This window comes from Oncorhynchus kisutch, linkage group LG18, assembly GCF_002021735.2.
Source record: "Oncorhynchus kisutch isolate 150728-3 linkage group LG18, Okis_V2, whole genome shotgun sequence".
In the NCBI taxonomy this organism is placed as follows: domain Eukaryota; kingdom Metazoa; phylum Chordata; class Actinopteri; order Salmoniformes; family Salmonidae; genus Oncorhynchus; species Oncorhynchus kisutch.
In genome coordinates, this window is record NC_034191.2 from 63,566,242 (window position 1) to 63,592,824 (window position 26,583).

Sequence of the window (26,583 nt, forward strand, 5' to 3'; positions counted from 1 at the left end):
CATTGTTCATCATCAAACTGTTCCTGGATGGTTGGGAGAAGTTGCTTTTGGAGGATGTGTTGGTACCATTCTTTATTCATGACTGTGTTCTTAGGCAAAATTGTGAGTGAGCCCACTCCCTTGGCTGAGAAGCAACCCCACACATGAATGGTCTCAGGATGCTTTACTGTTGGCATGACACAGGACTGATGGTAGCGCTCACCTTGTCTTCTCTGGACTAGCTTTTTTCCGGATGCCCCAAACAATCGGAAAGGGGATTCATCAGAGAAAATGACTTTACCCCAGTCCTCAGCAGTCCAATCCCTGTACCTTTTGCAGAATATCAGTCTGTCCCTGATGTTTTTCCTGAAGAGAAGTGGCTTCTTTGCTGCCCTTCTTGACACCAGGCCATCCTCCAAATGTCTTCGCCTCACTGTGCGTGCAGATGCACTCACACATGCCTGCTGCCATTCCTGAGCAAGCTCTGTACTGGTGGTACCACGATCCCGCAGATGAAACAATCTTAGGAGACTGTCTTGGCGCTTGCTGGACTTTCTTGGGCGCCCTGAAGCCGCCTTCACAACAATTGAACCGCTCTCCTTGAAGTTCTTGATGATCCGATAAATGGTTGATTTAGGTGCAATCTTACTGGCAGCAATATCCTTGCCTGTGAAGCCCTTTTTGTGCAAAGCAATGATGACGTGTTTCCTTGCAGGTAACCATGGTTGACAGAGGAAGAACAATGATACCAAGCACCACCCTCCTTTTGAAGATTCCAGTCTGTTCTTCGAACTCAATCAGCATGACAGAGTGATCTCCAGCCTTGTCCTCGTCAACACTCACACCTGTGTTAACGAGAGAATCACTGACATGATGTCAGCTGGTCCTTTTGTGGCAGGGATGAAATGCAGTGGAAATATTTTGGGGGGATTCAATTCATTTGCAAGGCAAATAGGGACTTTGCAATTAATTGCAATTCATCTGATCACTCTTCATAACATTCAGGAGTATATGCAAATTGCCATCCTACAAACTGAGGCAGCATACTTTGAAAATGTAAATTTGTGTCATTCTAAAAACTTTTGAGAACTTTTAAATCTTAGATGTAGGCCTATCTGTTTATCCCCCCTCACAGACAAACAAAAATGATGAGAGACAGTACCTCACAATCGCTCAAATTCCCATTTGTGAAACAACAAACAATCTACACTCAGTGTGTTGCCTTGCCTGCTCTTTATGGACTAATCCTTTTCAAATCTAGGGTTTGGCAGTTGGAACAATTTTTTTAAGACACCAGACACCAGACAGTTAGACATCCAGCTTTACCAGTCTCTCTCTCTAGTAACTCTCTCTCTCTAGCAGCCCAACAGGAACTGCCTGTCCAGACAAATCTACCAGCCTGGTAATCCCAGATCAGTTTGTGCTGTCTTGCCAATGAACAAAGATGTTAGCAATACAGCACAAACAGATCTGGGACCAGGCTAATCCAGCTCAGCCCATTCCTGAATAGAAGCACCTGCTCTAAGTAGGCTAGCTAGCTCACTGTCTTCCCTCAAAGCCCGGAACTCAAACATAACAAGGTGTCATTTAAAACACAGTACAGACAGAGGTCAAATGTTAAACCCCTGGTACAAAGACTGGAGCCCTTAAACAGATGATGTCATCGTTTCAGCACTACTGGGTAATGTAGCCGTGAGGCCGCTGGCTTGCTGAACGACTGTTTGCTGTAGCTCTCTCTTTCATGGCCTTGAGGGCCGCTGTCAATGAAAGGGACACCATGGGCTGTTCTAGAAGCTGTTCGACTGCCACTCCTACTCACGCAGGATAGAAACCTTGCACATAACACACAACACACGCAACAATGTATTGTTATGCTAATGCTACATACTAAGCACACGTGACAGACAGGCCCCTGGAGGACCACAGAGCTTGACTAGCTGTTAGCAGTGTCTTATAAGCCATCAAAGCAGAAGGATTAAGTGTGGACTTAGATGGTCATGTGATGTGTGTGTGGAAGGCCAAAGCCAGGACTCCATCTGTGTGCTGCTCCCTCGTGAGAAACAAGACCTGCCCGGACTTCAGAGCGTGAGAAAACCACTCCATAACCCTCCACCTTCATCCTTCCTCCTACCCCCTCAGTGATAAACAAAGCCATGGACTGTTCTCTCTCTGTTGAGGAGAGGAGCCTATTCAGTCCTCAATGGAAGAGAGTAAAGGACAGGAGAGGAGAAGAGAGGACAGGAGAGGAGAAGAGAAGGAAGAGAGGAGAGGAAAGGAGAGGAGAGGAAAGGAGAGGAGAGGAGAGGGGAAGAGAGGAGAGGAGAGGAGAGGGGAAGAGAGAAGAGGAGAGGGAAGGAGAGGAGAGGTGCCTCTTCAGTCATCAATGGAGCAGAGGAAGGATGGCTTCACTCACTGAGGATGTTTTTCCTCTCAGGTCTTATAGCCAATCATCAACCATTATAGACACTAGTGGTGTCTGCCAGGTCTGGATCCAGCCACAGCACACATGGCATACAGCTGACGTTTTTCCACTATCCCGTTAGCTACTGATCATGGTTGATGTTAGAGGACATGGACTTATTTAGTTGACATACTTCCAAACATACTTCCACACATAAACACCCATGTACACACACATAGGCACACACATATACACACACAGACACATGCATACACACACACATATACACACACAGACACATGCATACACACACACATATACACACACAGACACATGCATACACACACACATATACACACACAGACACATGCATACACACACACACATATACACACACAGACACATGCATACACACACACATATACACACACAGGCACATGCATACACACACACACATATACACACACAGACACATGCATACACACACACATATACACACACAGACACATGCATACACACACACATATACACACACAGACACACGCATATGCACACACATATACACACAGACACATGCATACACACACACATATACACACACAGACACACGCATATGCACACACATATACACACACAGACACATGCATACACACACACATATACACACACAGACACACGCATATGCACACACATATACACACACGGACAAACAAGCATACACACACACACACATATATATATACACACACAGACACACGCATATGCACACACATATACACACACGGACACACGTGAATATGTTCATGGGCCATGTGTTGGTCCAATGCGTTGTGTTACCGCATCTGAAAAATACACTAAAACTTTACACTGTGTTTATACACACTGAACAACGTGTAGCTCTCTCAAATGTGGAAACATTGCTGCTTTTACGTACAGTTAACACTTTGTTTTACAGGCAAGAGAAGCTCCACACAGTCTAACTCCAAATAATTACAGCCAGGGGATGCTGAACCTTGTTCTGGCAGATTATTTTCTTCACTTTTCCAGAAAATACAGTCACTTTCCAATCATACAAGGGGACAGCAGCCACTCCCAGGTGATCTTGTTATGACCAAATGAAGCAAAGAAGGTCAAAGTTGTTCAGAACCTAAAGTGCAATACTAATGCTGCACCGTACATGCCAAAAACACACACACGCGCACGCACACGCACACACGCGCACGCACACACACACACACACACACACACACACACACACACACACACACACACACACACACACACACACACACACACACACACTGAGAGGGGCACAAGGAGTACAGGAGGAGAGAAAACTAACAACTGAGAACACAGAGAATGTTGCCTCTCTCTTATCGCTCCCTCTCTCTCTCTTTCCCTCGCTCTCTACTCATCTCCCTGAAAGGTCCCGGCCTTCAGAATCTCCACGGTAACCCATCCTAACGGGGGACATAATCATGCATCCGCTCCTTCATTTGCATCACAAATGCCTCGTCTCCCAACCTCCTAAAGACACGAGCACTTGTGCAAAAACAAATCCCCCCACACACCCGTCCCGTCCTTCCCATCCGGTCTCCAAGCACCCACTTAACACTGTGTCTCCCTAGGGGAATATTTGTTTAGGAAGACTTTCTATTCAGTGGGGAGGTTAGGGACGTGTCCTGGGTTTGATAAGTACAGGATCATGTTCATTAGGTCACCAAGCGGAAGAGAACAGACTGAAACAGGGAGGGACTACCTGAGCTTGTCCAATAAGAAATGTTCATTTTCCTTAGCAACATTTGTAGCTACAGAGTGCCCTAATAAATACAACCTATGTCTTCAAAGTATTTTTCCATGTAAAAGCCTCCTTCATAAGGACACCATGTAAAGTCCTATCTACTTGGGGTCCAGAGAGGCGGGAAGAGGAGGAAGTAGAGCTAGTCGACTCATTGAGACAGTTTGTTCAATGTAGCAGGAGGTGCATGGTGATAGAACCAGGCAGAGTGCTAATGCTGTTCTGTGTTTAATGTTGTGTCTGTGTGGTCCTCCATGGAAAGCACTGAAGGTATGCTCTCGGCCTGGTTGTTCCTTAGTGTTAGATGGAGAGGGTCCAAAGTGGCACAAACACACTGACATACATGCACACATGCACCCCCTAACACACACACACACACACACACACACTCTGTTTTCCCATGTACTCTGGCAGGCAGTGTTAGAAGTCAGTGGAGCACAGCGCCTTACAATGACATATAGCACCATGTCTTCCCAAGACAATGAGAATGGAGTTGCATTCCTCTCTTTCACTGGACTGAAAGGACATGAGGCATCTGAAAGAGGCCTGCCAGTCCTAAAATAAGTGTCTGTGCATTGTACAGGGTGGGGACACACCGCTGAACTGTGTCAAACAGATTCTTTCTTTTTACTCTCTTTGTCACACACACACAAAGCCATCCTCCACATGTCTGTAGCTGGGGAGGCCAGAGAAACTTAATGACCAGTCAGAGAAACAGACCACAGGACTAGACAGAGAAACAGACAAACCACAGGACTAGACAGACAAACCACAGGACTAGACAGAGAAACAGAGAAACCACAGGACTAGACAGAGAAACAGGGAAACCACAGGACTAGACAGACAAACCACAGGACTAGACAGAGAAACAGACAAACCACAGGACTAGACAGAGAAACAGACAAACCACAGGACTAGACAGAGAAACAGGGAAACCACAGGACTAGACAGACAAACCACAGGACTAGACAGACAAACCACAGGACTAGACAGAGAACCAGACAAACCACAGGACTAGACAGAGAAACAGACAAACCACAGGACTAGACAGACAAACCACAGGACTAGACAGAGAAACAGACAAACCACAGGACAAGACAGAGAAACAGACAAACCACAGGACTAGACAGACAAACCACAGGACTAGACAGAGAAACAGACAAACCACAGGACAAGACAGAGAAAAGAAAGAGGATTCACTCATAACAACCATCGTTCTGCTTCCCTCTCTCTGTCCGCCTCGGCCTCTATCTCTGTATCCCTGCCTCTGCCTCTTCCCGACCTCCAGTCCTCCTTGGTAAGGAATACTTTCCAGATGAATTTTCTTTGGCTTCCTCCTCAGCCCTTGGCATGGCCACGAGCCTTCTGACTGGAACATCAAGGATGTGGAGAACCTGGAATGTTTTCCTGCCTGTCTCACTACCTCTCTACCACTCTCTATTTCACCTCAGTGCAGAGAGATGGATGGGGGAGCCCGGGTGAGGAGAGGGGAGGGTACCCCCTGTTCCCATCGACCGCATACACACACACACACGCACACACACACACACACACACACACACACACACACACACACACACACACACACACACACACACACACACACACACACACACACACACACACTGTCCACTTCCACTACTAATCTTCAACCTTTGACAACATACTACAGTTTCAAAAGTTCCCATCCACCTACAAAATATATCTGTTCCTCTATTGAAAGGCTCAGTGTTAGCCAGTGTCGGCTGGGAATAGAGAGAGAAGGAGCCAATCTCAACCGCCACCAAGCGTTTCCATGGCGAGAAAAGAATCAACCCCCTGGCTCAGCCAAAGTACCAGGTTCACTGTACTCGCTTTTCTCTTCAGACTAAACTGGTTTCACTTAACTCACTGCTTTCTGCCATACATAACCCCAAATAATCAAACCCCATCAAAGGGAATTGGGGCAATCAAACAACCACCATCTGTCCTGCATGCCCTGTTTCAGCTGAGGTAAATCACCGGTTGGGAGGCGTATTGTGACCTGGGGCTGTGTTTGGAGCAGTGGAAGGAGAGCTAGTTTATACAAGTCTGATATATCTCATTATCTACACAGGAGATATGGACGTTGGCACGGTGGGCCTGGGTGGTCCCACTGGGGAGCTAGGCCAACCCAATCAGATTGAATTTCTGATTTATGTTTATGCTCTTTAATTGTCAGTGTTCCGAACAGGACATTATTTGTCTTTTTACCTAACACGCAAACAAATCATTCACAGCAAGCGGTGCACTGGCTTAGTCAGATTGGATGAAATATAAAAGGACAGATGGACTGGAATGACATTCACTCTTCCGGGATGTTTTGCATGTTTTTTTTGCCCACCCAAATATCTGCAGGCCCACCCACCGCCGAGTGTCTGGCTACGCCACAGACAGGAGATGTTTGAAACGGGCTCGCTAGATTCTAATAACGCCTGTTGGATGTCTCGGTGCAGCTTCCATCTATTTGCCTCCCTAGCTAGAATCTGTGAGAACAAGACCATGGGAAGAGGTAGTCACTGGTCAAAAACTGGTTGAATTGAAGTTGTTTCCCCATCATTTCCATGTAAAAGCGAGAGATTTATTGTCAGTTAGGAGTTAACTGTAGAAAATAACTCTACACTCTGGTACTTCCTGGTCAGGCCCCATTAAAATACAATCATACAGCCATACACAGGCCTGAAATAGCACGGAGGCAAAATAAAACAAAGGGTAGTGAAGGCAGCCCAGTGACTGTAGGGTTAGTGTGGTCACAGTCTACCCTAACCTCTGACCCCTGAGGGACGGTTTAATTGAAGCTGTAGAGGCTTGGGGAGGACTGGTAGAAAACAGGTCTGCTATTAGTGGTTCAGTATAGGGTAGAGGGAGGAAGCAGAGGAGACCAGACCATTGCTAGTGTAGGCTCACACTGACCTGTGGGAACCAGTTAGTCTGTGAGACTGTACAAACACGTACACACGCACACACACACGCATGCAGATACACACACAAACACATGCTATCCAACAGACATAGCCAAGGATGGGTATCTCCCTCCGTTCCTCTATTTAATCCATTAGTTTAAAAGCAACCCAGTCTCTTAACACATGGGGTGTCGAGCAGGTCATTAAGCTTAGCTAGCAACCAAGTCACCTAAATGCAAGGAATACTCCAGTCAGCAGCCTTTCTGTCACAACTCAGTCGTGAGGGCTACTGTGTAAATATGTAGATAAGTAATGTGGCTATGTTAGGCCAGGTACATGTTTTGGGTAGGTTAGGGCCTTGGCTCTGTCTGTGTGTGTGTCTCTTATTCCTGCTGTGTTACTGTCATTCCCATGTTAGAGCCATGACACCACTGCCTTCAGGCCTGTAGGTTGAGAGGTCACACTGTGGGAGATGAACCCCACACAGGACAGCAGTCATCCATACAACAGGCTGTCTACTGGGCCTCCACGTCTTAACCCAGACCCTTCTGAGTGGCCAAGCAACGCAATACAAAGCCGTCTGACTTGACATTGCTTTACAGAACACTACAGCTCTCCCTACGGACACAACATTGACGGACATTGTGTGTGTAAAGTTGAAGTCGGAAGTTTACATACACTTAGGTTGGAGTCATTAAAACTTGTTTTTCAACCACTCCATACATTTCTTGTTAATTAACAAACTATAGTTTAGGCAAGTCGGTTAGGACATCTACTTTGTGCATGACACAAGTCATTTTTCCAAAAATTGTTTACAGACAGAGATTATTTCACTTATAATTCACTGTATCACAATTCCAGTGGGTCAGAAGTTTACATACACTAAGTTTACTGTGCTTTTAAACAGCCTGGAAAATTCCAGAAAATGATGTCATGGTTTTAGAAGCTTCTGATAAGCTAATTGACATAATTTGAGTCAATTGGAGGTGTACCTGTGGATATATTTCAAGGCCTACCTTCAAACTCAGTGCCTCTTTGCTTGACGTCATGGGAAAATTCAAATAAATCAGCCAAGACCTCAGAAAAGAAATTGTAGACCTCCACAAGTCTGGTTCATCCTTGGGAGCAATTTCCAAACGCCTGAAGGTACCATGTTCATCTGTACAAAAAACAGTACGCAAGTATAAACACCATGGGACCATGCAGCCGTCATACCGCTCAGGAAGGAGATGCGTTCTGTCTCCTACAGATGAACGTACTTTGGTGCGAAAAGTGCAAATCAATCCCAGAATAACAGCAAAGGACCTTGTGAAGATGCTGGAGGAAACAGGTACAAAAGTATCTATATCCACATTAAATCGAGTCCTATATCGACATAACCTGAACGGCTGCTCAGCAAGGAAAAAGCCACTGCTCCAAAACCACTGTAAAAAAGCCAGACTACAGTTTGGAACTGCACATGGGGACAAAGATCATACGTTTGGGAGAAATGTCCTCTGGTCTGATGAAACAAATATAGAACTGTTTGGCCATAATGACCATCGTTATGTTTGGAGGAAAAAGGGTGAGACTTGCAAGCCGAAGAACACCATCCCAACCGTGTAGCATGGGGGTGGCAGCATCATGTTGTGGGGGTGCTTTGCTGCAGGAGGGACTGGTGCACTTCACAAAATAGATGGCATCATGAGGGAGGAAAATTATGTGGATATATTGAAGCAACATCTCAAGACATCAGTAAGGAAGTTAAAACTTGGTCACAAATGACAATGACCCCAAGCATACTTCCAAAGTTGTGGCAAAACGGCTTAAGGACAACAAGGTATTGGAGTGGCCATCACAAAGCCATGACCTCAATCCTATAGAAAATGTCTGGGCAGAACTGAAAAAGCGTGTGTGAGCAAGGAGGCCTACAAACCTGACTCAGTTACACCAGCTCTGTCAGGAGAAATGGGCCAAAATTCACCCAACTTATTGTGGGAAGCTTGTGGAAGGCTACCCAAAACATTTGACCCAAGTTAAACAATTTAAAGGCAATGCTACCAAATACTAATTGAGTGCATGTAAACTTCTGAACCACTGGGAATGTGATTAAAGAAATAAAAGCTGAAATAAATCATTCTCTCTACTATTATTCTGACATTTCACGTTCTTAAAATAAAGTGGTGATCCTACCTGACCTAAGACAGGGAATTTTGACTACGATTAAATGTCAGGAATTGTGAAAAACTGAGTTTAAATGTATGTGGCTAAATTGTATGTAAACTTCCGACTTCAGGTGTGTGTGTGTGTGTGTGTGTGTGTGCTTCATGCAGTGATGTCACTGGTCTGCTTTGAGCCTTGTCACCTTTGACGTCCGCCCTCCTAAACCTGACATCTGACCCCTAACCCTGACCAAGTACACAGAGAGAAATGCATGTCAAATGTAAAATCTTTTGTCTGTAATGTATTTTTTGTTATGTGTCGGATGCCAGTAAGACTAGCTGTCGCCGTTGGCTTCGTCTAATGGGGATCCTAATAAATCAAATGAAAACAGACAGGACATGGAAAGTTGAGTACATTCAGACGTTGGGAACCAGAGTAGCACAAATTCCATGCATAGTGGGTTCATGAGTACATGCTATCCAACCTGACACCCCAGGTAACCTACTCCACAGCTTGGCCTGGGACAGATGTAAACCTGGACCCTCTCCTTCACCCCTGGTGCCTCCCTCCCTCCCTGTTGACAGCTCAACAGTGCTGGGCTGACTGGTAGCGGACCCCAGTAACCGGTGGGGTGATGTCATACTTGGCCAGGCCGTCCCTGACCGTGCCAGCACCATGAGGCCGCTGTCCGCGCCAGTGACCACACACTAAGGGGATTGATCACTGGACCACACCATCACATGGGAGGTGTGTGTGTGTGTGTGTGTGTGTGTGTGTGTGTGTGTGTGTGTGTGTGTGTGTGTGTGTGTGTGTGTGTGTGTGTGTGTGTGTGTGTGTGTGTGTGTGTGTGTGTGTGTTAGGGCAGCATTATTGACATGTACAATATACATATATCAAGAGATCTCCATACAGCAATATTTGGAAACACCACTCATCAGTTTTTATAGTAGAATGACACTTTACTTTTCCAGACTGGCATGCTCTCTCTCTCTCTATCTCTCTCTCCTGCTTCCCACATACACACCAAGCCCCACCCCCTGTCACTCAAGCAGCCGCAGTTCCTCCTCTGTGTTAGATTCACTAAAAGTTTGCATGCTGTTCTGTTTGGTCCGATGCAGTCAACAGAACGATGTTGCTTTCCACTTTGCTTGGTATCTACTTTAGTATTAGTATTCTCCACGTCTCTATTTCACCTATGTTATTCTGTGAAGCTATTCTAAAGTAATTTAACATGACATAAGGAAGATGGATATTCTATGTGGATAAAACCAGAATTTGAACCTGTAGCTCTTGACCTGAAAGGGCAGTAATGCTATGGGCTGAGCAACACACAGCATGAATGTACACATTTTACTACCACCCAAATATTCTGCTAACATGAACTTCTCAACACGACAGCAGACACTTATCCAGAGCCATTTACAGTAGTGAGTGCATGATTTTACGTACGTGCGCTATGCTCTACCAACTGAGCCACTCAAACATACAGTCTCACACACACACACACACACACACACACACACACACACACACACACACACACACACACACACACACACACACACACACACACACACACACACACACACACACACACACGTTATGTTCTTCTAGCCTCAAATGAATTTTCATTCAAAATCCTATTTTCCCTAACCCCTAATCCTAGCCTGTTACCCTTACCATAAACGTAGCCCCAAACTTAACCCGTAACCCTAACCCAAACCTAAATCTAACTCCTAAACTTAAAATAGGCTTTGTCCGCATGGGGACGTGGGAAATGTCCCCACACGGGAGAATTTTCCTTGTTTTACTATACTTTTGGGGATTTTAGATCCCCTCAAGGATAGAAGAACCCATGCACACACGCACACACGCACACACACACACACACACACACACACACACACACACACACACACACACACACACACACACACACACACACACACACACACACACACACACACACACACAAACACCTGGGCATGATGGTGGAAAGCATGGGACACAGACTTCTGTCCAGCAGTCCTCCCATCCTCTCCTTGTCTGAGCTTCTACTACAAGTGAAATTTGAACAATTCCTGGATATCTGCTCTGTGTCAACAGTATTAAAGCCTGCATGGCCAATGGACCACCCCCTTGACCCTCTTGTATGAGAGGAATGTAAGGGATTCGCCTCTGGACTGTGATTTAACGATCACAGTGTGTAAGTAAGTGCACACAGAGTTCTCATAACACCACACACACATAGTTGAGCATCACAAGCGAGGAGGACAACATCGTCAACTCATACCATCACCCTTCACTCACACCTAACACAGGCTGGTCTCTCTCACTCAAACACAGGTGCACACACACACACATCCACAAACACCAAGGCATCAAACCTTCCAAATCAAATCAAATCAAATCAAATCAAATCACATAGCCTGGTTCCTCTCTAGGTTTCTTCCTAGGTATTGGCCTTTCTAGGGAGTTTTTCCTAGCCACCGTGCTTCTCCACCTGCATTGCTTGCTGTTTGGGGTTTTAGGCTGGGTTTCTGTACAGCACTTTGAGATATCAGCTGATGTACGAAGGGCTATATAAATAAATTTGATTTGATCAAACCTTCCACTCACACATGTACACACACACACATGTACACACACACACATGTACACAGATGGAGGTAAACTAAATTGGTTGAGACAAACACAGTTACACATTAGTTAATTTATAACATTTTCCACACACAGAAGAAACCAGAGGCTGTTGATATTATTAGAAAGAAAGGTTTAACATCTAGATCATCATAAGATGTAATGACTGTAGATGGAACCCAAAAGCCTGGCTGATTTAGTGAAGTACTCTGAGCTACGCAGCCACACACAAAGCCCATGTCACCCCGGACTGCTTCAAACCATCCCACTACGACAACACTGATCACCTGGAAACTAGCAAGATATTACATAACTTCAGCAGCTCCCTCTGTTCTCAGGAGAACAGGGTTCACTGAATCCCCAAATAAACCCGCTTTCCTTCGTTCCACAGCTCTAAACATTCCCTCCGTTTTCCTGAGTTGAGTGAAGCCAGCTGTTCTGTGAAAGTGTTCTCACCTGAGCCATAGTAGTGCTGCTGTGACATCCTTTGACAGCCAGCAAGACACAGGGAAACGTGAGGCTAGGTGGCTACTAGCGAGGTCGCTAGGCTAGCTCTGGAATTCCAACACACCCAAGCAGAGCATTCATTTCAGCAGATAGACAGTCCCGCTCACGGCACGGAGGCAGCTCAAACTCACACAAACAGACAGCAGCACTAACGCTACAGCCTGTGTCGTCTCCGGAGGCAGCGAGCCCAACCCCAGAGAAACACAAGAGGGAAAAAAGAGAGGGGAGGGAGGGAGGGTTGGTGGTGGAGGCTAGGCTGGCCAGCAATTAAGTCTCTGAGAAAAGCAGTTTGCAGGATAGAAGAGGACCAGCTGGTTTTGCGGGTGATTGTATGTGGGTCAGTGTATGTGTGTGTGTGTGTCATTTCCCTTTCTCACACTGGAAGCAGATCCAGGTGAGAGACTGTTAGCGCCTGTAAGATACAGCAGCAGGTGGGTGACTCTCCAGAGACTACTTACTACTTTCCTCTTGAAGACTAAAGTGAAAGTGCAAACTCAGCCTGACTACCAGGAAGGATGTGGAAACATCTGTCCTAATCAACCTTAACATAAAGGACGGGATAGTGGTATTGTACATTACCAAGACACAGTTACACTGTTTTCTGACAGAAGACATCCAAAGACCAAGACCTGCACCTGTTTCACCAATCAGGGCCATTGATTGTAAGGCCACCTCCAGTAAACTTGCTCTCTATTGGTCAATTCAGTGTCCATTCAAGGTTAGTTGGCTCTGTAGGGGCTTGATGTGGCTGGCTGACACAGAGGGTCAGTTCTGTGCCCCTGTAAACGGCTTAGACTGTAGCAGCTAACCCGATGCATAGAGCTCAAACTTGATCCGATTCCCTTGAGAAAAGCAGTGGGGGTACTGCTGACTACTGGCAGTGGCAGGAATGGCCTAGCTTGGACAATGTGTCTGGGATGGACACTGATTGAAGCCCCACTATAAACCTCCCAGCAGAGTCCAGATCCCCCTCTCCCAGCCAGCCAAGAGCGAGAGAGCGAGAGAGCAAGAGAGCGAGAGAGAGAGCGAGAGAGAGAGAGAGCGAGGGAGAGAGAGAGGGAGAGGGAGAGAGAGAGAGAGAGAGAGAGAGAGAGAGAGAGAGAGAGAGAGAGGTGGGGGGCATGCCAGTCTGGAAAAGTAAAGTGTCATTCTACTGGGTAGAAAGGGAAGCTCTTGGCAGCAGACGGTGAAGACTGGCCCAGTCGGTCAGCGTTCAGATGGCTGTGTTATTTCAATTTCCCCCCTCTAATAACCCAGTGAATGCAGCCATGTGAACAACAACTACTGTTCAAGCAAAGATGTGTGGCGAACATTAGCGAAGTAAACAAGTCAGCTTCTTCAATTCTGAAGGCAGTCCAGCTAGAAAGTTTTGAAAGTGACATAGGAGTTGCCTGGCTAAGGTTAGGGTTGAGAGAATAGTTTCTAAGAATTAACAGCCATTGAAAGCCAGTGTTTGATCTGGTTTTAAAAGCTAGACTAATTGGCTCAGAGAAAAGAGACCTCAGTAAGTAATCTTTCTACAGAACCAAAGCCCCCAGAGCCTAGCAGTCTACTGATGAATCGCAAACATCAATGTGTACAAAGAGTGACCATTGGTGCTCTGAGAGTTTTTATTATAGCTGTGGTGGAGTTTCAGAAAGCATCTGAGAGCATTGTGGTGGAATTTATTTAACCCCTAGTTGTCTCCCCAGCAGCAGCTCCCTCACTGGGCCATGACAGTGTAAATTACACAGGTTCCACGTTTTACCCAGAGCGGTCCTTTGAAAACATTGCCCGGGCTTTGGTTTGCGTTGGCATGGTAAATCCATGTCCCCGGAAGACTGCTAGCAAGCGGAGCGGTTCCTGACAGATTTCATAGTTTTAGGTTCAGCTCTGGGTCATGGTTACTGGAGCCGATTTCAACCCCTCGTTCAGCACAGCGCGCACACACACACGCACACACTTTGATTGTACAGCTCTGCTCAGCAAAGGTGCCTCAGCAACAAAGAGAAAGGGCAATAGGAGGTTCCTTTTCAGAGAGCTTATAAAAGCCAATTTCACTGAATTCTCTCCACTTTGTACCTTGTACTATGAAACAAGAGTTGGCTTTTTCAGATCTCCCCGAGGGCTAAGCCCCTGTGAACATTACTGGGAGCTCATTATACAAACCCCTTGCTTCAGTATTTATTAAGGGGTTAAATACTGTAAACGCCCCAGCATGAAAGTCTCAGACCGGCATAATACTGTAAGCATATGGTTCTAACTATGCAGTGGCTATTTGAAGCCACATGAGTCTTTGAAGTCAGCATTTAGAAGGCATTAGCCAAAGATCCAGCAAACAGACAGGTAGAGAGAAAACACAAATACTTTCAGTGCGTCCAAACAGGCTGGTGTCTGCTGACAATGTGTGAAATCAAATCCCTTCCATCCAATGTTCTCTCGGACGGGTGATTGTTGGGACGGGTGATTGTTGGGACGGGTGATTGTTGGGACGGGTGATTGTTGGGACGGGTGATTGTTGGGACGGGTGATTGTTGGGACGGGTGATTGTTGGGACGGGTGATTGTTGGGATGGGTGATTGTTGTTTTTATAAACAAAAGAGAACAGTGAGCAGTTAGAAACAAACGCCTGAAGAAACCTGTTCCTTCCTGGGTTGAGGTGAAAAAGGGTGTGAAAAAGCCGCGTGTGTGTGTGTGTGTTTGCCCTAATTCCATCCTTCCAGTTCGAGTCGATACCATATTTAGTTTAACACGGATATTTCATGACACAAACTCAAGACAAACAAACACGCTTGAACTTGAAATTGTAGACTTCCCATCCAAGATAGCTAGAGTGTAGTTGACTAGAAGTCATCTATAAGTAACCCAGCCATTTATACGCATTACATTCGCTATTCAAACACACCTCTGATCTCTTGTTGTGCTGTACTTTGAAGCAAAACATTCACCAGCATTTCAATGTTCCAATACTTATGATACCAGAGCTGTTCATACTGAAGATACAGACCTTAGTAGACCCCTTTCCTGCAGTCGAATGATCAAAGCTCCCTCTAGTGGCCTCATGGGTGGAATGCAATGTTCCCTCTAAGCTGCGTGTGTCTGCGGGCATGCAGCTCCACCAGGACTGCCCCGCAGAAGAAATATCATCCCACGCAGAGAAGCATGAGATTAAACTTCACTCAACTTTCTAGAGTTTTCCACCTTAGTGAACACTATCAACAAACTATGCAAGACTTAGTATGCAAAACTAACTATGCAAGAGATTTTGTTATAGGCAGAGCACATTGGAGTAGGATTCTATTGCAATGACACGGACGCCCGTACTCTACACAGACCTGTACTGCATAACCAATCAGAGTTGCAATAAGCCTATATGCAAATAGACCATTGCCATATATGGATCTTTGCCATTCATTTTTAACTGGACTGTGTTTACAGCATGAGCGGTCGTGAGTAGATGTACTTGTTTTGAGATCAAACGAGAGCTGCATGTAGCCACGTGTGCACATTTTGTTCATATCCTTTGCTGGTTAGTGAGTTATTATCCCAGTTATAGATCATTTGTAGTCAGCTGTAGGGGAGTGATTGCTTCCTACAATAGCACAAAACGTGTACATTTCCAGACATCTTTGAAAAGCGAGTCAGGTGAAGAGCTTTTATTTGTCTTAAAGAAGCAGTGTTGCATTTTGAGACAGGCTTGAATAAGCTAGGTAGCCAATAGGCAGAGGGTATAATAAATTGTCTGATTCTCTGTAATAGCGGTAAGGTTACAATAATGAAATGTATTTTGGAAAGTGGTTTCTTGCATCAAACAACACAACAACATTTTCAGTCACCTCCTTGTCTGAATGACAAGTGGATAAACAGGTTAATGTCAAGCCCTGCATGTTTTTTTCAAAAGTATCATGGAATGTAGGCCTACAATGAACACCAGACACTGGCTGGTAGTGTAGGCTGAATGAAGAACAGCTATTTCCATGTTAAAATGTTGTGGGATGCATTTTCACCATTGTTTGATGGTAGGCCACTCTGGTAGGCCTAGATTATGATCAAATAGCCACAGTAGCCACCTTATCCACTGTTAAAACTGTAACTTAAAGTGGATACAGCCTCAGTGTTCACAGTAAACATGTGCTGGAAGTTGCACAGAAGTTGCATTTGAGTTTGCACTCAGCAGACCTGAAATTTGCTCAGTGCCAAAAAATGTTTGAGGGAACATTGGTGGAATGGTATTAATATTTTTCATAATTTCTCAATGAAAATCCAATGTTTCTATGTCAAACCATTATTTTTCAGTCTTCTGTGATGTATATAAAGTGGAATATTGCAATAAAAACTCAAAGTTTAATAGATTTAAACTCTATATCTGACATGGTACATGTGTCTTCTTTTTCTATGCCCATAACCATGTGTGTGAGGTTTATACTTTTGTTTCAAAGTAGATTTGTTTAAGACCACCAAGAATCTGACTCTGATTTAAGACCACCAAGAATCAGACTCTGATTTAGCCCACTGCCGTAAAAGTGCAATCAAAAAGGTTTACATTGGGTGCTTCCCAAATGACACTCTATTCTCTATATAGTGCACTACAGAACCCTATGCCCCCCCCCCCCCCTTAAAGGCCCCCCTATGGACCCTGGTGAAAAGTAGTACAATATATAGGGAATAGGGTACCTTTTGAAATGCATACATTATGTGGGGGAACAGGAAGATGTCCATTGAAATGGATGTTAATATCTGATGTTATATAAAACCAAATCAAATGAAAATGTTATTCCTTACCTGTTTCACCTCTTGAGTGGCAGGAGTGCATCGTAGTCTCTATGAAGAGGTAGAAGAGAACAACGCATTAGAGGTTGTGCGCTGCCGAGTGGTCCTTAGGTTTAGTCATTTGTCTACAACAGCAACATGCATGAGTATGAAATTGGTACACTGCCAGGCCAGGCACCAGGCCAGTTACTTATGGCGTCAAAAATACAGCAGGCTATGTCTGTTCTATTAGTTAGCATCCCTGACCTTTCAGAAGTGCTAGAAGGAGAAGTGGGTAGCCTAATAAAAAAACTGCACATAAACCTCATCATCTCACTTCAGAAGACAAGCTAAACTAACCATAGCATATGTTGCGTTTACTGCCACTTTGATGCTGAGGGAAGTCTGTCTCAGTAAAACAGGCCTGAGGTATCCTTCCTCACACAATGTGTGCGGCCCAAATGGCAACATATTCACTTTATAGTGCACTACTTTTGACCAGGCTCCATACGCCTCTGGTCAAAAGTAGTGCACTATGTAGGGAATAGGGTGCCATACAATGAAGCAGCTGAGTAGGACTCCACGCAGTGAATCATAAAATGGCAGACAGAGCCCAACAAAAAGATCTTTCAGTCTGCCTAATAAAGATTAACTTCATATACATCCGGAGTGTATAGGCATTCATTTAATTCTGATGGGATGTTTTGCATTTTCATGATGTTGCAGTGAGAACTAGTTGTTTCCCTGCTGGGCTTTCCCATGCTGCACCAGAGAGGCAGACTGCTACTGCACATCAAACCTGCATAGAACTTCTGTGGTGGGGGGCCGGCGTACTTGCATGTGAGTGCAACAGAGTTTCCATTATACGGCAATTGCCGGCTTGTGACCAATAAAAAAGGTGAAAAGCTGATAAATAAAACTGCTGCCTGCCAAAATGACCGGGAGAAGAACAATTCCCTAGCAAACTGCTTTATAATGCTTTTTATTCATTGATGGAAATACCAATCGATGTAAATACATTGTATGTATTTTCGTTATATCTTAACCATCACCTGCGCAGAGCATACAGAGCCTATTTTGAGTGGGATTTCTCCTGCAGCTTCTCAACTGGTTGCTGCTGGAGTAAAACAAGCTATTATAAGCCCATTCATTACACAACAATTCTAAATGCAATTGCATGTTCAAAACAGTTTTGGTGCACGATTAAAAAGAGCTACTATTTTTATTTCTCAACTGGTAATTGAAGGTCACCTCCCATTCACCATTCAAGTGCAGACAACAGGCTATCAACGTGTTTACCCACCACTTTACAATGTGAGCTGCATTGTATGCATTTTGAAAACATACTTAATTGTTTGAATGTTTTATTTCATATTATGAGGCATGTCTTACCTTGCTTCAAAGTAGCCTATAGGAAAAGTCATAGAAACATGGAGGCAATTCTTTTATAAAGACTTCATAGGAGGTGTTCAAGTTATTTATTTAACCTATATTTCACTAGGCAAATTCTTATTTACAATAACAGCCTTGGACAGTGGGTTAACCTTGTTCAGGGTCAGAGCAACAGATTTGTCAGCTCGGGGATTCGATCCAGCAACCTTTTGGTTACTGGCCCAACACTCTAACCATTAGGCTACCTGCCACCACCTGAACCTAATAGAAAATCTTTGGAGGGAGCTGAAAGTCCGTATTGCCCAGCGACAGCCCCGAAACCTGATGGATCTGGAGAAGGTCTGTATGGAGGAGTGGGCCAAAATCCCTGCTGCAGTGTGTGCAAACCTGGTCAAGAACTACAGGAAACGTATGATCTCTGTAATTGCAAACAATGGTTTCTGTACCAAATATTAAGTTCTGCTTTTCTGATGTATCAAATACTTATGTCATGCCATAAAATGCAAATTAATTACTTAAAAATCATACAATGTGATTTTCTGGATTTTTGTTTTAGATTCCGTCTCTCACAGTTGAAGTGTACCTATGATAAAAATTACAGACCTCTACATGCTTTGTAAGTAGGAAAACCTGCAAAATCGGCAGTGTATCAAATACTTGTTCTCCCTACTGTATGCAATGGGGAATTGATCCAAATTTTAAATCTATGGGCAAACAATTCACTCAATTAAATAATGAATGCACTATAATTGGCGGGAGACAGCTGAGTCATTCTGGAGAGACACTTGCCTATATCTTCACCACACGTCCCCTTCTTGTCGTAACATTTTAAATGATACTCAAGACACATTATCTTCACACATGTTTTAGATGCTTTTCACTGACAGCCGCACCTCAATAATCAGCTAGGCCTTTTGCCACACACACTGCCCAAATCGCAGGCTACTCAAATAGCCATAGGCCTACGAGCTTGTGATTTGAAACAGAAAATGACGTTTTATTGGCTGCTTCATTACACGAGTTGCATGTTATTTTAAGATGCATTAACCGGAATCTAAATGTGATTACTATCAGAACGCAGGAGGCGGATGGTTCAGTTTTCAGATCTGGGATCTATTATAACATGGAGAGCAGGCAAAGGGCAGGTCAAGGACAAGCAGAGGTTCGTAACCAGATCAGAGTCCGACAGGTACTGGACGGCAGACAGGCTCAGAGTCAGGGCAGGCAGAAGTTCATAAACCACATCAGAATCAGGCAGGTACAGAACAGCAGGCAGGCTTAGGGCAGAAAGGTCAGAACCAGAAAAGCTAGAAACAAAAAAACTAGAGTGCAGGGAAAACCAGGAAACACGCTGGGACGACCTGACAATACAAGACCAACTTACAACAGACAAACAGAAAATGCAAGTATAAATACGCGGGATAATGGGTAAAAATGGTAGACACCTGGTGGGGGGTGGAGACAAGCACAAGACAGGTGAAACAGATCAGGGTGTGATCAGTTCTGTCATTCTGAGCACTGTGGGTGGATGCTCTAATAGATTATGCACCCAATGCATATGCGTCTGTTAAATTTCTCAAATGGCCAGTAAATTAGAATCACATTGTCCGTCGCAACAACACTGGTGTGTAGGAGGAAGTGCCTGCCTGTAGTACTTCCTTATGACATATATGACCTCCAGAAGGATGACATCAATACCATTGTTGCCACTGAACCCAAATCATCAAATGTGTTTATAGAGTCCTTGTTTCCTGACTGGATGCTAACTTGTTAGTCTAAAGGTCAAAGGCCAAACTACTGAAAAAGAAGCTTCACCTGACCAGGAAACCAATCCGTTGAACTATACCTGTAATGAGCATTTATGGGCTACTGCACGTTTTGTCAAGTGACTATAACAAATTAACATGTGTGTGTGTGTTTTGACCTACCTGGCCACCCTCTGTGTGTGTGTGTGTGTGTGTGTGTGTGTGTGTGTGTGTGTGTGTGTGTGTGTGTGTGTGTGTGTGTGTGTGTGTGTGTCTGAGACAAGGTCACAACACTCTTGACCTCTGATCTCTCCCAGCTTGTTATGTCACAGAGGACATGTTGTGGCACTAAGATGTGTGACCCGGGCTCCACCACCTCTCCTCTCAGACTGTGACCTATAGTGGCTTTTTAAAACTGAATCCTACCTTCTAATCAAACCAACATATTCCAGAACCATCTGGACTTGCCAGGTTACCAGCCCTGACTACAGCGGGGGGGAGGGGCTTTAACCTCGGCAGTTTGGGCAAGGAGGTAGGCCATCACCATAGCAAGAAGGCACAAACACTTCATATGTGTACATTACAAATACACACAGTTAACTGCCTTAATAAAGGAAAAGCCAACATAAAGTGTCTTAATAGGGCGTCGGGCCACCACGAGCCGCCAGAACATCTTCAATGTGCCTTGGGATCGATTCTACAGGTGTCTGGAACTCCATTGGAGGGATGTGACACCATTCTTCTATGAGAAATTCCATCATTTGGTGATTTGTTGATGGTGGTGGAAATCGCTGTATCAGGCACCACTCCAGAATCTCCCATAAGTGTTCAATTGGGTTGAGATGTGGTGACTGAGACACACACACACCTTTTAAACCCCCCCTATACTCCTTTGAGACCACTCTTTCAAAGACACAGATCTCTTCTTCTAGCCATGGTAGCCAAAATAATGGGCAACTGGCCATTTTTATACATGACCGTAAGCATGATGGGATGGCCTCCTGAGTGGCACAGTGGTCTAAGGCTGGGTTATGTTTCGGAGGACGCACGGCTCTCGGCCTTCGCCTCTCCCGAGTCCATACGGGAGTTGCAGAGATGAGACAAGAATTAAACTATCAACTGGATACCACGGAATTGGGGAGAAAAATAGTTAAAATATATTTTTTTAATTAAAAAAACATGATGAGACGTTAATTGCTTAATCAACTCAGGAACTAAGCCTGTGTGGAAGCTTTTTATCTCTCATTTCCTCAAGTGTTTCCTTTATTTTGGCAGTTACCTGTATTATTACATAATTATAATTACCTGTCCTGTATATATATTTTTTGTGCCAAAAAAAACCTGATAAATATACCTTTGATTTTGACAGATCGTACCAGTGAATTAAGCGATGCGCAGTGCACACCTGCCCAATTACCATATCTCATATCTCATAGCCATAATAACCTTAGGAATTCAGGGAGGAGCCAGTTCAAAGTGAACTAAGGAGTTTGATGTGATAAGAAGAGCTGAATCGGTGCATGAGTTGAGATGAGACTGGCTCTGGGGTTGGGCTTAGTGTGTGTGTGTGTATGTTTTTGTGCGTGTGTGTGTGTGTGTGTTTTTGCGTGTGTGTGTGTGTGTGTGTGTGTGTGTGTGTGTGTGTGTGTGTGTGTGTGTGTGTGTGTGTGTGTGTGTGTGTGTGTGTGTGTGTGTGTGTGTGTGTGTGTGTGTGTGTGTGTGTGTGTGTGGTGTGTTTGGCAGGGCTTGGTGTCCGTGGTTACTCCTTGCACCGTGAGGAATGGTAGAGGGAGCCCTAGGGAGACTTCTGGGACAAGACTTGGCTTGCCCTGATACAGGGGGAATCTGGGGGCGAATCCACAGTGACGTTAGTTACACAGAAGGGAGAGAAGGGTTACAGCCTCCATCCCTTCCTGACACTGACACACCCTTTGATTGTCATGTGTTATTATAAGACTAACTGCTGTGTCAACCTGATGTGCAGTGGATCTGTTAGACTCCCTTCCAGAGCATTCCTCTCTGATACACTTTATAACCAATACAGGGCTGATCACACGGCAAAGGTCAGAAGGAGAAGGCTGCTGACACCGTTTTAATAAACTAGGAGTCACTGTGAGGGTATTTTAGAGGGGTAATGGACCGATGCAAATGTCAAGAACCTGACAAACTGGATCCAAGCCCCTCCCTGGGGACAGAGGAAATGTTCCAGACCAACATTATGATTGCATCCCAAATGACTCCCTATTCCCTTTATATTGCATTACTTTGGCCAGGGCCCATGTGGCTCTGGCAAAAAGTAGTGCACTTTATAGGGCATAGGGTGTCATTTGGGATACATACCTATACAGTAAGTACATATCACTATTGTCATGCTGATAACACTGACAGAGACATCAAAACAGAACAAAATGGAAAATAGTTAAAAGCATCACACTTTTCCATAACACCCAACAAGGATTACATTTCTGGAAAAATGTGACTTTATTTGAATAAACCCAGGTACTGCATGACTAAAAATACAGCTGTATTCTAATAGAAGTGGTGTATGTTAACTCTGCGTGATAAACATCTATTATGGGTTGTGTTTTCTATGTCTATGTCCCAAATGGCAGCCTATTCCATATATAGTACATTACTCTGTGGTTCTAAAGTAGGGCACTACGTAGGGGAATAGGATGCCGCGTCGAACGCACCCTAATATCTTTACCCCTGGGTGAATGGGATTGTGTGCTTATGAGGGCCTATATGCTGCTGCTTAGCACTGCAACCATGACAACTGGCATCCTGTCTAAAGAGCCAGTTAAGCTGAGGGGTTGGCAGGCAGGACATCACCGAGGAACCCAACCACATGAGACACTTTAGTTCACTTCCACAGCTGTCTGCTCTGGCAGCCCTGTAATCCAACTGCACTTCCAGCCAACACAAATACGATTCTCTCTCTATCCAGTGACGGGGACAAACATGACAAAGACTAGAAAATTAGGAATCTCTTAATCAATCAATGATTCAAGTATCAATGTATCACTACAGTGTCAAGGCAGGACTTTACATAGCTCTCTGTTGCTCCTTGTCTGGTTTTAATTGGTTTTGATTGAAATCTTTTGGCAGCCTGGAATGGTACTTTGAATGGCTTTTCACCAACTTTTTAGATTTAAGAGAGATAACACTGCAATGTGCCATGTAGAATCTCTAACCAAATATTTGTACATGTTATACTCTTGCCCTTCATTGTGATAAGTGTGGGGGTTTCAGTGGGTTGGCTTGGTTAAGAGTGAAATGATCACATGCATTGATAATTGTGAAACGTTCCCATGCATTGATAATTGGGGCCCTTGTTAAAATAACAGAATGCAGGAGCCCAGCAAAACCAACCAAAGGGTGTTTCCATAGCAACAACATTTTGAGTGTGAATGCATGGTACTTAATAGAAAAGTGGGAGAATTACTGGAAAACACAAGACATCACTTGCAGGAGATTTTAACACTCTTGGGCAAGATTTTAGATTTGATATCTGGTTTATGAATAGGCTTGTTGTTTTTCTTCACCATTATATGAATGGTGAATGAAAGTATCCATACACCAGTAGGCTTCTCTCACACGGCAATTGGACATGTTTGAACAATACCAACGTAGGCCTCCAGGAAAAATATACAGCGGTCATATTTGAGAACATGAAACTGGATACATTTTGCATAACACTTTGAAGAGGTTTGTATAAGCAAACACTATGATCATTTTATTCCAGTGGCTCAATATAGTTCAGAAGTACAGTCTGTTATTCAGAGGGTGTGGGCAATAATAAAAGGACCATATAGGCCTTTCAAAATGATTTGATTTTCATAAACTAAAAGGGTACCAGAGTGCATAGGTCATCAACACTATATTGTGATCTAGAAAGCTTCGGTGAGACCACCTTACCTGGTAGAGTTTCAGTGCTGCCCAGCAGAGCATATAGGCTGATAAAGTGAACTTGGCCATCATGTACCGCTCCGGTAGGCAAGTGAGATGCAGCTGTACTTCTTCTAGACCTCCAGCTCCAACATCGCCTGTTGCCCCGCTGTCAACTGGTGAGTCGCGGTGGTTATCCTCAGACGACTTGCAGCGAGCGTTGTCATTGTTGTTATCATCCATTTTCCTCGCCTGTAGTATTCTATTAAGTTTTCAACTGTCTCGGGGATAGCGCAGCCTTCGATTTCCCCGTTCCACGAAGTCTCACCTTGCGCCCGCACATGTAGACTAGTTCCTAAACTGTCAACATGATTATTGTAGCCAACATAACGATAAAAAGTTGTATTATCTTGAACTATGAAAAAGCTTCAGCAAATTATGTCATACTTTCCTCCTTGTATGTAAACATCAAAGCCGTTACAAAACAGCCCTAGGTCGCGAGGCCGAACCGAGACTGTGGCGCACTGTTCAGTAAACAGCGCACTGGGAAACCACAACACCGGTCTGCCGCGTTCACATGCTTGTCGGAACTAGGAAACTCGGACATTTTCAACTTGCCAACTTGTTATAGAAAAATGATCCCATTCTCGAGTTTCCCGCTTGGGAAGTAGGCTATCAGAACCAACCAATAGGAAGCTCCACGCAAATAACTTACGTCCATTTTTGCTTTGAGGTTCCGAGTTTTCAATAGTACATGAACGCGGCATAATAGCCTACCCGTCAAAGACCTTCAACGGCCTTTACTGGGAGCAGAGGCGACAAGAGCTTTGATCGCGAGACGGAGAGGTGCTGTTGTTGAACTCCAGCTTCCAAGCGCGAGCTTTATTTTTTAGCCGAACTAATTCTTCAAACACATTACCACTAGTGGGTAATTTGCGCAAATAAATATTGGCTACTTGGGTAATTTAGTTTAGCTTCTGAGTTCAAATGTTATCGGAATCCACATTGAGCGCACGTGTTTTTTCGATCAGAGTGGGAATGCGTAGAGGCGGGAGAGAGGGGTAGAATCCAAGGTACAGTATTTACTGCATGTTTATAAATAGGAAGAAGTTATGTGACTTATCCAAAGTAGCCTATGACTTATATACGTAAAAACATAACGATAACGCCATTAATGTGTCTTATATCAGGTGCTTTACGGTCTAGCCTATGGGTCAATAGATCATAGTCTAGATCATACAAGTTTAAACCATACAGCCATATCACCACCATTCACTCCCCATAACAAGGTATCAATATAACAGTAATGAATTGCTTCTCCAAGGGGTCTATATACTTCCATAAACCTCAAGACATCAGAGGCTTTAAAAGGTGTCCTTTGTAGTTTACTTAACCTTCCAAACCAATGAGTTGTATGAATCAGTCGTTTGTCCCCATGTTTTTATGCAAGGGGCCACACAGTCTGTCTTCCCTGATCTTTATGGGGCCATCCTCTATAGATCACCACATCTGTGCTTTTGATTCTCACTTCCTGAGAGGAGACTCATCCAAGCATTCTGTCAAAAGACAGCATTAATGGCCAGTGTCTCAGCAGGACACACTCTTCTCTCTCCCACCCTCTGTATTGTATACATGGATGGGACCCAACACATCCGACATCATGGAGACAGTTTCCCATTGTATCCTGGTCTAAACCCCACTGAGGATCTGTGAGGACAGATGCTGGGCTCTGAACAAGCAAGGACTCAATTCCAGATAGAGGCCAAGGGAAACAGACAGCACATCATTCATTCAGCATGGGGCTCCCCCTGTGGGATGGTTACACAGCAAACACCCCATATCCTATCCTGGCAAAGAACATTGTTCTTTCTCACTACAAATAGTGAGCGATATGTTAGATGAATTACAGTTCTAGGAACCCCAGAGAGAGCGAGTGAGAGATAGTGTGTAAGCGATCCCTTTCATAACACATTATACATCTATTCTTTCCCAGAACCACGTCAGAGGGACTGAGGATTGATGGCTTGCCTGCCTTCTGTGCTCGAGACATTGATGTAGGCAAACTTCAAAGATAAACATACAAATGACAAAATACAGGATTTTCAGAAGTCTCTAGATATCTGAACTATAAAGCTTCTTACCGACATCTAGTGGATATGTAGTATAATAAAAAAGTATGTGTTTTAGTGGCTAGTAAAAGTTCTGTAGCAATACTCATGATATCCCTGTTTGCTCAAGCGTAAGCAACGTTGATAATATTTATACAATTTACTTGTTGACCATGGCAACTTATCATCTAACCCCTCAGAGTTCAACGTGATTGAGTGTCCATATATCCACCATAGTCGAACCACTGACAGGTCTAGGGTCTCTACACCCAGCATGGAGTGAACTCAATGCACTGTGATCATAATTTCAAACATTCAAATGGTTGTTATTGCT

At 44.4% G+C, this 26,583-nt stretch overlaps 1 protein-coding gene across 1 annotated transcript in view; it reads right to left on the minus strand.

Moving 5' to 3' along the window:
- LOC109909542 (uncharacterized) overlaps positions 1-24,681 on the minus strand; it is a 73,634-nt gene extending 48,953 nt beyond the window's left edge. The window contains exons 1-2 of the mRNA XM_031795294.1: positions 24,172-24,681; positions 17,150-17,188 (exon numbers count right to left, since the gene is read on the minus strand). Of these exons, the coding sequence (XP_031651154.1) occupies positions 17,150-17,188; positions 24,172-24,384 (252 nt within the window). The 5' untranslated portion in view covers positions 24,385-24,681. The remainder of the gene's footprint in view (positions 1-17,149; positions 17,189-24,171) is intronic.
- Positions 24,682-26,583: the final 1,902 nt, after the last annotated feature.